This window comes from Oryx dammah, unplaced genomic scaffold (assembly GCF_014754425.2).
Source record: "Oryx dammah isolate SB20612 unplaced genomic scaffold, SCBI_Odam_1.1 HiC_scaffold_18, whole genome shotgun sequence".
Classification (NCBI taxonomy): Eukaryota; Metazoa; Chordata; class Mammalia; order Artiodactyla; family Bovidae; genus Oryx; species Oryx dammah.
In genome coordinates, this window is record NW_024070202.1 from 44,097,088 (window position 1) to 44,110,155 (window position 13,068).

Below are 13,068 nucleotides of genomic sequence, written 5' to 3' on the forward strand. Positions count from 1 at the left end.
TAATAAATGGACATTTATGATTATTTCTCAGAGCAAAGGTTCAAAAACATACGTAATATATTTCAAATCATTTTACTCATCATACAATTATAAGATAATTTCCCCCAATTTTTTAGATCCCAAATTTCTCCAACTGGGATTTGTGGCTTACAACCATATATAAACATGTTTAAAAAACAGGTCATTTATATTTTAAAGTACCTAGAAAACAAGATTTCTTAAGAAGAAAACATTAAAAAATTATCTAAAATGATAAGCTATCTTATCTTCTATCTACTTGTCTTTCCACTTTTTTATCCATTCATCCACTGAAAAATACAGTTCCAGACATTATGGTACACAACCTTTGGCAAAGCTATCAAATACAGCTTTCTTAGAATGGATTCTATAGAAAATTGTTTTTCCCTCTTACAAAATAGGAAAATCCACCTTGTTCAATGGCAAATTCAGCAGTCACTCTGTCAGCTTTAACAGAAATTAAAGTTGCAAGCATATAGTATGTGTCTCCTATATAACCAGGCAATGAGATGAGAGACTAGGACTGAAATAACTACTATTTCTATTGTATGTTATTTCACCTAATCTCATACAATGTATGATTTTTCTTCTGTTCCTTGGGGATTTTTAAACCTTTGAGCTACTAGGCAGAAACTATAACAAAATTATACTTGTAATGTGGAATTCAGTATAGTAAAAAGGAAGGAAGTTTAATTTTAGGAATAAAATCTAAAGAAAAATCAGGTAATGAGAAAAAAAAAGATGAAAATAATGCAATATTTATCACATATTTTCTGGAGATAACTTAAATACAGTTAAAAGCTTTAAAAAATACAACACTGAACACTATTTTTTTTTTCCTAGCAAAGGCAACAAAAGCAAAGTTAAGCAAGTGGGATTATATTAAACTAAAAAGCTTCTGAATAGCAAAACAAACAATCAGGAAAATGAAAAGGCGACCTACCAAATGGGAAACAATATTTTCAAACCATGTATCTGATGAGGGGTTATTACCTAAAAAAAATTTAAGGAACTCACATAACACTGTAGCAAAAAAACCAAAAAACAAAAAACACCCACAAACAAGTCAATTAATAAATGGGAGAAGATTTGAAAGATATTTTCTCCAAAGAAGACACAATGGTGGCCAAAAGGTATGTGAAAAGGGGAAGATGAAAATCAAAACCATTCTAAGACCTCATACCTGTCAAAATGGCAATTATCAAAAAGATAAGGAAGAAACAAAAGAGAACCTTTGTGTATTGTTGGTGGAAATGCAAACTGATGCAGCCATTATATATAAAACAGCACAGAGGTTCCTCAAAAAATTAAGAATAGAACTACCATATGATCCAGCAATTCTACTTCTGTATATTTATCTGAAGAAAACAAAACACTAAGTTGAAGATACACACACACACAAATGGAACATCATTTGTTCTTAAAAAAGAATGAAATCTTGCCATTTGCAACAACATGAATGGAACTTAAGGGCATTATACCAAGTGAATTAAGTCAGAGAAAAGATGAATACCGTATGATCTCATACGTGGAAAAAGGAAACAAAAAACCAAACCCAAAGATACAGAGAACAGATTGGTGCTTGAAAGAGGTGGTGTCAGTGGGAGACCCAAAGTGAGTGAAACAGGGTCAAAATTTGCAAATTTCCACTTATAAGTAAGTCATGGGATATAATATACAGTTTGGTGACTATAATTAATAATACTGTATTTTATATTTGAAGGTTCCTAAGAGTAAATGGGCTTCCCAGGTGGTGCCAGTAGTAAAGTATCTGCCTGCCAGTGCAGGAGACATAAGAGACATGGGTTCAATCCCTGGGACAGAAAGATCCTCCAGAGAAGGGCATAGCAAGCCACTCCAGTATTCTTGCCTAGAGAATCCCATGGATAGAGGAGCCTGGCAGGCTACAATCCAAAGGGTCACACAGAGTCAGACACAACCTAAATGACTTAGCACGTAAGAGAATACAAACTAACAGTTCTTAACCACAAGAAAAAAATTCTGTTAAATATGTATTATGATGGATATTAACTAGACTTATTATAGTGATAAGTTCACAATTATGCAAATGTTGAATCATAATGGTGTACATCTGAAAGTAATGTTACATGTTAAGTATATCTCAACAAAAAATGTAAATAATTTCCATACATTAAAAATATTTTTGTTTCTAGGAATAAGGAAGTGATGTAACTCTGAAATACAAAAACTTGAACTTTGAAATTAATACTGCATTTATGGAAAAAAACAAAAATATTTTTCAAATAAAGTTTAAAGAAAAATGTAGCCTACTTAGTTTTTGTAAATTTAAAGAAGTCTCAATTTAGGTAAAATTATACACAGTAATATACAGACATTCTACTCTATATTATAAAATATTATAAACTATTTGGCTATGTTGAGCACAGGCTATAACAGGCTTTAATTAAACTAAAGAGAAAACAGATGTGATAATACATGAGGCATAGTTGCACAATGATTCCTTTGTTGATGAAGGAAATAAGAATGAGGTCACATATATGAATCTTAAAAATCTGAAACTATCACATGTTTAATAAAGGAAATACACTATCCCCCAAATCCATGGGTCAATATTATATTACTTAACACACTGTGGTAATAAGCATTTGGTTAACTAATCTCTCATTTGTAACACCAAGATATTTCAAACAAATAGTCTTAGAAATTGCCAAAACCACATAAAAGGGGAAAAAATGGTTATAAGGTTATAAAAATTAAAAATTAATTTTAAAAATTAAAATTAAAAGGTTATAAATGTTGCCACTAATATCTTCATTTTACTTAAGTTATTGGAGCTAAATTGGTTTATCAAGTGACAGTTAACTTAGGTTCAATAATTAAGATGTAAAGAAATTTATCTAAAAAAACTCCAAAAAATAGCCCAATACTTTCAAGGATAGAATGATTATAGAGAAAGTAAGAAGAATACTTTTTAAAAAGGCAGAAAGAGAGCACTGTGAGAAAACAGTACATTTGTCAATAAAATAGCCAATAAAATCTTTTTAACACTAAAATGACAAAGAACTAAAGCCTCAAAGGGACATAATCGTGGTCCTATAATTCTACTTAATTAAAAAGCACATACAAAGTAATGACAAAACTGTATATCATGATAACCAAAAACAAAATAAAATTCATGTAGAATCAACTTAGAATTACTTTGGTTGGATGGAAGGGGAGACAAAAATACAGTTAATTTGTTAACAGTAATCTATACTTGAAATGATATTGAATTATGTAATTGTTAAGATCTAAATTCATAAATATATTTTATTTAGAATCTTATTTAACTTTTTTTAGGGTCATTAAATATTAATTACAGTAGAGATTGAAATAGGAAGAAAATGAATTTAAAAATAATAAATAAAACCAATAACTAACAGATATTTATTATTAGATAAAACACAAGATGAAAATTAAAAAGCTAAATATCCTATCTTGGTAAAAAGTAAATTTTCTAAAATTAATATGCAAAGAACACCTACCACTCCATCAGTAATTTTCTGGGTGCCATGAATTTCATATAGTTGTAGTTGTTTTTCAAACAGTTGGGCGATAGCTCTATGAACAAGCTCATATTGCTCCTATTAAGGAGATGAAATGATAAACAAGGGAAAAGACATTAAAAAATGAAGGCAATTATAAAAATACACTTCATAAAGTGAAACAGGAAAACATACCTTAGTTTGTACTGCAGAATGCCTCTGTGTTCTCATTTCTTGTATTAAGTTAAAAACATTAAATTCTTCTGGTATTTTCTAAAACAAAGAATTTAATACATGAACTCAACTTCTCATACAGATGTCATATATAGCTGGATAAGTGAAAACATTTATTAAGCACTACCTATCATATATCAGCGACTGTCTAGAGCCAAGAACTAATCTTGACTCTCAGCAGTCAAGTTAGTGAGCCAGATACGGAGACAGATAAATGTCCAGCCAAAGTATGGTTGCAGTACAGTTGGAGTAAATATGCTGTGACCAACTCTGATTGGTATGTGAGTGAAAAATGAAAGAAATATACACAAACATGGCACACAGAATGTGTAATCTATTTGGGGAATAGAGAAGCTTGATGTAGACAAAACTGACTAAAAGACTGAAAGAAGGAGAGCTATTCAAAAGAGAAAAGATAAGGCTACCTGGCATGAGAATACAAACATGATAAAAGAGTTTGAATTCATTCTATAGGCTAGTGTTTTCCTGGCTATCTCTTTAAGGACCAGTTAAGACAGCTACATCTCTGGAGACTGACTGTGAATCCTACAGAATTAGTTTCTACACCTGGTATTTTAACTACTACAATACGCAATTGTAGACATGAGCAGAAATGAGCAGATCTGATATTCGGGTAACTTTTGTAGCAGGGAAAATAACAGTGAAAAGTGGAGAAACTGGTGGAGGTTTACTGAAGCATTCCAAAAAAAAAGAAAGAAAGAAAAGTAGAAACAGATTTGAGACATATTGCTGAGGCAGAATTATTAGAACTTGGTCATCACCAAGAATATTTTGGAGAGATAAAGAAGATAGAAAAGTTAAAACATGATTTCTAGTTTCACTGCTTAGGAGTCTTGACATATATCAAAATATCAATTCCTAACCTAAGGCTTCGGAGAAGGCAATGGCATCCCACTCCAGTACTCTTGCCTGGAAAATCCCATGGACAGAGGAGCCTGGTAGGCTGCAGTCCATGGGGTCGCTAGAGTCAGACACGACTGAGCGACTTCACTTTCACTTTTCACTTTCATGCATTGGAGAAGGAAATGGCAACCGACTCCAGTGTTCTTGCCTGGAGAATCCCCGGGATGGAGGAGCCTGGTGGGCTGCCGTCTATGGGGTCGCACAGAGTCGGACACGACTGAAGCGACTTAGCAGCAGCAACCTAAGGCTTAAGATTATATTTGTTATGTCAAACTCAATCAAGATATTCAAGGTACACAACCCTTCTGAAATGACAAGATGTTTGGCTGCTTGTATTCATCCAAATGCTTCCCACCCCAATTTTAATCCCTGATTTTTATATTAAAATGTGTTATAAAGCCACTTAAATTTTGTTCATGTCATATGAGTATCAGGAAATGATTAGAATGGGGGAATACAAAAGTAAAATTTAACAGCAGGCTTTTTGAAAAACTGTTGAAAATTTAAATATTCCTCATGCAAAAGTACAAAAGGGAAAGGCAGAGAAAAAAAAGGAAAATGAATAAAAGGAAGAAGGAAAAGAAAAGAAATATTTTATTCATATTTTATATGACAGATTGGCATATTCATAGAAACTATAAAGCTATGAAGAATAAAACTTCTTCCTAATTCATAGAAAATGAATGTACTATAGAACCAGCAAATAAACCAAACCAACATATAATAAGGAGACTTATGCTTTTTAAATCTGTAATGAAGGCTATTTCTTTATATCCTCCATGGTATCAAAACCAATTTCTTGGAAACAGAAGTAGTAGCAACAATAATAACCAGGATTATAATAAAAACTAACAGTAAATGGAACACTTGCTATCTGCCACATATAGTAGTGATGAACTTTACAAGCTTCTGAAGAACCTAATTCTTCAATTTTTAATGGTATGAAACCCACTTTGAAATAAAAAAATTATGGCACAATTAAATCAAGTAATTCAACCAAGATCCCACAACTAGTAAATGACAGAGCCAAGAATTTTAACCTGGGAGGTCTAGCTCCCGTCAGCATTCTTCACCACTATACTATATAATGTTTCCAGTTAGACATAAATATTCACTGAATTGATTATATTTATACATAGATAAATATAAAAGGCAACAGGGATGCAGTATTTGGAAAAGTCAATGCAGAGCACATATCTAATGTAGGTATAAATCCATCCAAAACAAATGAGTGACAATATGTTCATTTTGCTGCCCAGTGTATTACCTCACGCGAATATGCATCATTTATACCTTTCACTGCCTTTATCTCTTACATAGCAAAGCTACTTCTAAAAAAGTAGTAACATGTATAACAAAACGTATGGTATAATTCACTGCAATTAGTCGTAAGTTTAAAAATCGTAACAGATGAATTAGATATAATGCTATATAAAAATTATTCTTACCCCAGCTTTTAGTAAATTCCACGTATAATCTATGGCACAAATGGCACCTGTTCTTCCACAGCCTGCACTATGGATATAAAATTAAAAAAAAACAATTTGATTTTTGTAATAAAAGAACTATAAGATAAACGTGGATGGATATGTTAATACTCAGAAGCAAAAAAATCATTTAAGAAGGCTGATAAAATTCTACTTATGTAATAAGTAAACTACAACTTAAGATGTGTGCAGGGCAAACATGCTTAACATTATGATTTATATATTGTTTTCCTTTAAGGAACCTGCAAGAGTAATACCTCGAAACCTTCACTTTGAAAGTCTGTCTACCTCGTGAAACCTTGTCTAGCTAACAAAACACCTCGCAGAGATAAATTTATACTATGTTCTAGATAGTTCTGGTAGAGAAAGAAATCTACATCATTTCAATCTGCAAAAGGTACAGGAAAGATGAAGATTAACAAGCCCTAGAAACTGGTTTGAACATAAGCAGTGATTACACTAAAGAAAGAAAGGCCACTAATGCTTTCTAATCTCCTGAAGAACAGAACCTAAAGAATGTAAAGTAAAATATCAAAGTTATTTTAAAACACAACAAAAATAAAGTAAATGGTTTTCAGCTAGAGGGAGGCAAATGCACCCAAGGACTGGAAATCAAGATGTTACTGACATCTTTAGTAATTTTAGGCAGAAAAAAATTGGGGCAGCACTTTAATATGTATTTTTAAACTTTTAGAAATATCATGTAATCTAAGAATTCATTATACAGTACATTTTAAGCAATTTAGTATGGTTTTCTAAAAGGCTCTTAACAATAGACATCAATAATATTAATTTTAAACCACTGATTTATTTGTCAATTCCACACATCAAAACATTTCTAAAATTTTAGTGTTAAGAGTTACTAGAGCTAAATGATATATATGCAAAGCTTGGTGGTTAAAAGTGTGATATTACAAAAACAGAGACAACTATATCAATGAAACACTACAGTTAACATAATATTACGGTTGTTCGAAAATATTAAATGATCAACTTTATTTTATTAAAAGAAAATCTTCACATCAAATTGGGTTTATGACCTATACATTGGCTGGACAATATGAATACAACAGGAAATAATTTCAGTTAACTTGTAAAGAAGTCAAGCCAAAGCAATTTATCTTATAATTCTACAATTAAACAGACCCTTCTCTTTTTAACCAGTTAACTACTTAGACTCAACTAATCACAGATGAACTAAAGAAAAATCATTTAAATTAAGCAGGTTGCTAACTGATTCCCATGTCTACATCAGCAGGTCACCTTTCTGGTTCATAAAGAAAAAGCAGCCCTTTCACCTCACCAATACAGGCATCACAATCCAACCAACTGGCTAAGAAAACTATCTTTGGTGCTCCATCACCACTAATGTCTTTTTCTAACTTTTTATTTTTTATATTCAAGTCAATTAACAATGAGGTGAGAGTTTCAGGTAGAAAGCAAAGAGACTCAACCATCCATTCTTCCCCAAACTCCCCTCCCATCCAGGCTGCCATATAACATTGAGCAGAGTTCCCTGTGCTATAGGCCCCTGTTGGCTATCCATTTTAAATATAACTCCACTAATATCTTTTAACTATTGAATTAGCCTGAGTTAATTAACCTCTGAGTCTGTTAACAAATGTGAATACAGGTATAAGTCACTTAAAAAATAAATTGCTATTTATGAAATAAGTACTATGATTTTAAGTCTTTTGGAAGGATCTAATATAAAATAAAAAATTAAGAGAAGGAAAACTGCCTCAGGAATTAAATCACTTTTACTATTTAGAAACCCATATAATGACCAATCTAACTCCGGGAGCTGGTGATGGACAGGGAGGCCTGGTGTGCTGCGATTCATGGGGTCGCAAAGAGTCAGACACGACTGAGCGACTGAACTGAACTGAAATTCCAAACATGTTTCAAAATGCTATACATTACCCATATTATAATGCCATCTATACTGAAAAATATTTAATTAAATATTTAGAAAAAATTTTTGTACCTGCAATGAATACAAATAGGCACATCTTCATGTTCCTGGTATTTCCTCATTAAGCTTATCATGTCCAGAATAGAATCAAATGATGAAGGAACATCATGGTCTGGCCAGTTCACATAATGAAACTGATATAGCCTACGAGATTCCTTTAAGAATAACAGAAATTCAATCATATAAAAATAAAATTACAAATTTTAAACCATACAGAAAAACTGCACATCTTACTTTGCTGCCATTTCTAAGATATGTATGTCATATTCAGCACTTTGTTAAAAAAAAAATGATAGCCTACATTTATCACATACCTTTTCTTAATCCCCCATGTAATACGATGGGGAAGGCACTGTTAGTACTATCCTAATTTTATAGGTAAGGAAATTGAGACAGAAAGAATAACTTGCATAATGTTTCATAGCAAATGACAGTATGGGATCTGAAAGCAGGCAGTCTTATTTCCAAAACCTGCACTTTAACCAGTATACTATATAGTTAATCTACAGTAGTAAATGGATGAGCAATATACCATAAGCATTGTTTTAGAATCTATTACAGTCAGAAGGCTAGTAGACTATTTAAATGAAAAAGAAAATTAGAAATGAAAATTTCTGAACCCAAATCTACTCAAATTATGGTGCAGGCTGCCATCCATCTCCCTACCGTTTCAAGGGGTTTGTGAAATAGCTTTCACGTTACTTTAATAATAATACTAAGGTGCTATTTGCCATCTCTACTCTCATTCTCTCATCAGTGTACAGCAGTCTTCTCAAGGCTACAAGACTTAAGGATGATGTCATCACTTTGAAAGCTAATGGAATGTCTGCTTGTGTATTTAAAAAAAAAAACTCAGTTTTAATTTCAAATATAGTAAATACTAAAAGATATAACGCACATAAACAAGAGCTCTTTGGAAACTTCAATAATTTTTAAGAACCTGAAGAATGGCTATTCTAGGTGTTAACCAGAAAAAGCACTGCTTGGCATTCAGACAAAACTGTATTCAAATTCTACTTCTGTCATTTACTGAGTAACTTTAAGTAAGTTACCTAACTTCTCAAAGACTCTACCTTTATCAGTGGGCAATGGAGAAAATGGTATCTACCACTATACAAGTTAGGAGGACTGAAATGCCTGATATACCACTGAAATTCCATAAAGTACCTATCATTATTAGTACAGATTGAAAAATAGCAACCAAAGTGATAATAATTGAGTCAACTAAAGGGAAATGATTAGTCGGGTCAGGGGATGCTACAACTACTGGAAACATGTCTACTTATCATCAGGAAGGAATTAAGGAATTATGTTTATAAATGCACTGGTTAGAGAAGAAATGGTAAGCTTTATGGCCAAGCTTATTTACTTTAAAGTGATTCAAGTTTAAGACCAAGGAAGAATTGATAGGCATTCTCTCATATCCATCAGATTTTTGATTCCTTTCTGAAAAAATTCCATTCTATATAGTTCTGTTGAAGTCACAGGCCTCAAGTGAAAACAAGATATATATAAATGAAGACTTAGCTTTTTTTTTTAAATTTTTTATTTTTGAATGCACTGTGTCTTCATTGCTGCACACAGGCGTTCTCTAGTTGTGGTGAATGGGGGCTACTCTTCATTGTGGCTCAACAGCTTCTCATCGTGGTAGCTTCTCTTGTTGCCGAGCACAGGCTCTAGACAAGCAGGCTAAGTAGTTGTAGCACATGGGCTTAGTTTTCCCAAGGCATGTGGGATCTTCTGGGACCAGGGATCCCTTGCACTGGCAGACAGATTCTTAACCACTGGACCACCACGGAAGTCTGAAGACTAGCTTTAATGGTGGTTTGTTGCTTTCTAAAACATTGTAAACTAGTAAAAGTGGGTAATAATTATGTAAATAATAACATAATCTGTTTATTGCAATAGAGGAAAAATATCTGCAGCAAAGAAACCAACTATTCCATAGTGTCAATTTAATTTAGGGAAAGATTCTAAGTGAGTTAAAGTTTATATTACTTTAATTGATAAATATTAAGATAATATTACATCTGATTTTCTTCTTTGTTACACTACATAACAACAACAACAAAAACAATACATCTCCTTAACTATGTAAGATAAGATAGTATACTGTTTACACATAATGTCTCTTTAGGGTACATACTCTTAGAAACTGTGTCTAAGTGGAAAATACTTACATTTTGAAATTCAAGTAAGAGTGTCCTAATGAAGTAGTCTGTTCTTGCTTGTTCAGCTTCCTAAATAAAGAGAAACACTTGTGAGTCAGTGAGAACATTAAAACAAAAATATTTACATGCCAAAACAATAATTTCTTAAAGTTTACAACATGAAATTACCTTTAAAATTCTAGGTATGTCTAATAATTATAAAAACAACCATTCTAAAAGTCATCAATTTGGTTATTTAAGTTTTATTTAGAAGTTTGTTTTTAAACAGAAGTGTCTGTCAACCAATTGCTTAGCTAGGAGTGGATCATCCAGCAAAATACTTGCAAGGTGACAACCATCACCAGAATCATGTAACAGAAATAACACCAACAAACAAAATGTTACTCCTAAATACTACAAATATCTTCAATCATTTTATCTATTAAGCTTGATTTTTCTCTACCTAACACTCAAACTCTGAGTTACATGGATGCCAAATGGGTTAAGGAAAAGGATGCATTCAGAAAATGCCAAATTATTTTGGTTGATGACAACATAGTCACTTTATCTCTTACTGTTATTTGTCAGTGTATTAGAATGAAGCCTCTTCCATCAGTTTTTCACTAAGTAAACTATTATTTTTGCCTTTTTTAACTAAAACTACAGATAGGTTATCAAGAGCAACAGACATGCTGGTTTATTAATTTTAAAAAATCAGCATTATTCCAGCTTTAGTGTTATAAACCATAATAATTTATTTTGAACTTTTCAAATAACATTGGCAGAAAGTATGTTATTAAAACAGAGAATAAATGAAAACATTGGTCCAAGACAACGTTTGCTCACCTATAAAAGGTAAGATAAATATTTTTGACTTTGTAGGCCATAAAGTCTCCGTTGTGCTGTGATAGGCAAATATGTAAATTAATGGGTAAGGCTGTACACCAATAAAACTTCACTCACAAAACAGGCAGCGGGCTAGACTGACCCATGGACAGTGCTGATCGAAGTGGTTATAAGCAGCAACATGCTTCTGAGCCCCTGCTAGCCAGGCCCTCACCCTTCACCAACACTCTACCCTCTTTCCCATCCCCAAATCGAGAGAGCTTCTAATGCTCTCAGTCTTAAACACTGTAATTGCCAAGTTGAGTCAAACCACTTACTATGGTTATTTTCACTACCTTGCTTTCTAGTCATACATTTGATTTGTGTTTTACAACAGTGATAACAAATCTTGAGTTCTCTGAAACAATTAAATGACATACAAATTACTTTCCAGTTTGAAATCTTGAAAGAAAAATTTTGCTTCTTCAGCAATCCCATCACTGACAAATCAAACCAGCTCTTATTGATCAAATCAAACTTTTTATTAACAGCACTTTTAAAAATTACTCTTTAGTGCAATTGAAAAACCAATCCTCAAATCAATTCATCTTTTCCCAAATTTCAAACTATTTCCTACTTTTCTCTATTGATTATGATAAATTGTTTACTATTCCTGATTCCTGCCTGTTAAAAAATTTTGTTTTGTTGTTGACCGTTAATCACTATATGCTGTCACCTAAACTGTGACATTCATTACAGTTAGTACATTTAAATTTACAAATTTTCAACATAACCACATTGCACAGAACTAGGTTTCCTGAACTGTCCAGGTATTTAATACTGTAGAATACTCTCTAAACTGGTGATGGGGGTGGGCGTGGGGGGTAGGGGTGGGGTTAGGTAGTGTTCCATCACAGAAGTACAATATGGTTATATACTGTTTTTTACTCATTGCAAATAATATGAAATGCAGTAGGATTTTAATTTTTTAAATATTTAATCCACAGTTAATTCTAACCAGGACTTTAGAGAATTGACTATACATTAAATGCAGGCTATTATAATTATGAGTTAAAGTTAACATTCTAACAATCACACTGCATTATAAAGGAGACTGTGGAACATAGTTTGAGTCCTTATCTTAATCAACCTAGAAAGCACTAAATTCCTGGTAGCATCAGAAGAATTCAGAAGTCCTAAATACAAATAAGTCATAAAATTAAGGACTTCTTGAATACAACAATGACGAGTAAAATCACAGAAATTATATCTCATTTAACCATGGAAAATGAAATAAAAAACAGTTTTGAGATGGGTAATGTAATGGTCAATTTTATGTGTCAATTTGGCTTGGCCACGGTGTGCCCTGATTCTTGGTCATACGTTATTCTTCGTGTTCCTGTGAGGGAGTTTTGGGGTGAAATGAACATTTAAATCAGTGGATTTTCAGTAGAGTGGCTGGCCCTCATCCAATCAGTTAACCCATGAATAGAACGAAAGGATCAGACTCGTCCAAGTAAGAGAGAACTCTCCAGGAGACTGCTTTCAGCACTGGCTCTTCCTGGTTCTACAGCTGACTGTCTTTGGACTGGGGCTGAAATGTTAGTTTGTCTGGATCTCAGCCTTCCCACTTTCAGACTAGAATTGCGGTATTGGCTCTCGGTCTCCAGGCTGTGGGTCTTCAAACTGAAACCGAAGCATCTGCTCCTCCTGGTCTCCAGCTTGCCCACCCTGACTGCAGATTTTGGACTTGCCAGCTTCCATAGTCACGTGAGTCAATTCTGACAAATCTCTTTTCTGTATATACACATTCTACTGCTTTGTTTCTCTGGAAAACCCTGATTAATATGGGGAAATTATTTTATTTAAGTGATTAAAAAAAAAAACCATCATGTGTAATCCAAAGCAAAGTGTTGGTTCTATTCTCAAGCTCATTGTTTCTTTTTCCC

General features: G+C 32.9%; 1 protein-coding gene across 1 annotated transcript in view; it reads right to left on the reverse strand.

Moving 5' to 3' along the window:
* Positions 1 to 13,068, reverse strand: part of PTPN12 (protein tyrosine phosphatase non-receptor type 12) — an 85,522-nt gene that overhangs the window by 18,857 nt on the left and 53,597 nt on the right. The window contains exons 7-11 of the mRNA XM_040260753.1: positions 10,325 to 10,384; positions 8,157 to 8,299; positions 6,131 to 6,197; positions 3,720 to 3,797; positions 3,525 to 3,623 (exon numbers count right to left, since the gene is read on the reverse strand). Coding sequence (XP_040116687.1) covers positions 3,525 to 3,623; positions 3,720 to 3,797; positions 6,131 to 6,197; positions 8,157 to 8,299; positions 10,325 to 10,384 — 447 coding nt within the window. The remainder of the gene's footprint in view (positions 1 to 3,524; positions 3,624 to 3,719; positions 3,798 to 6,130; positions 6,198 to 8,156; positions 8,300 to 10,324; positions 10,385 to 13,068) is intronic.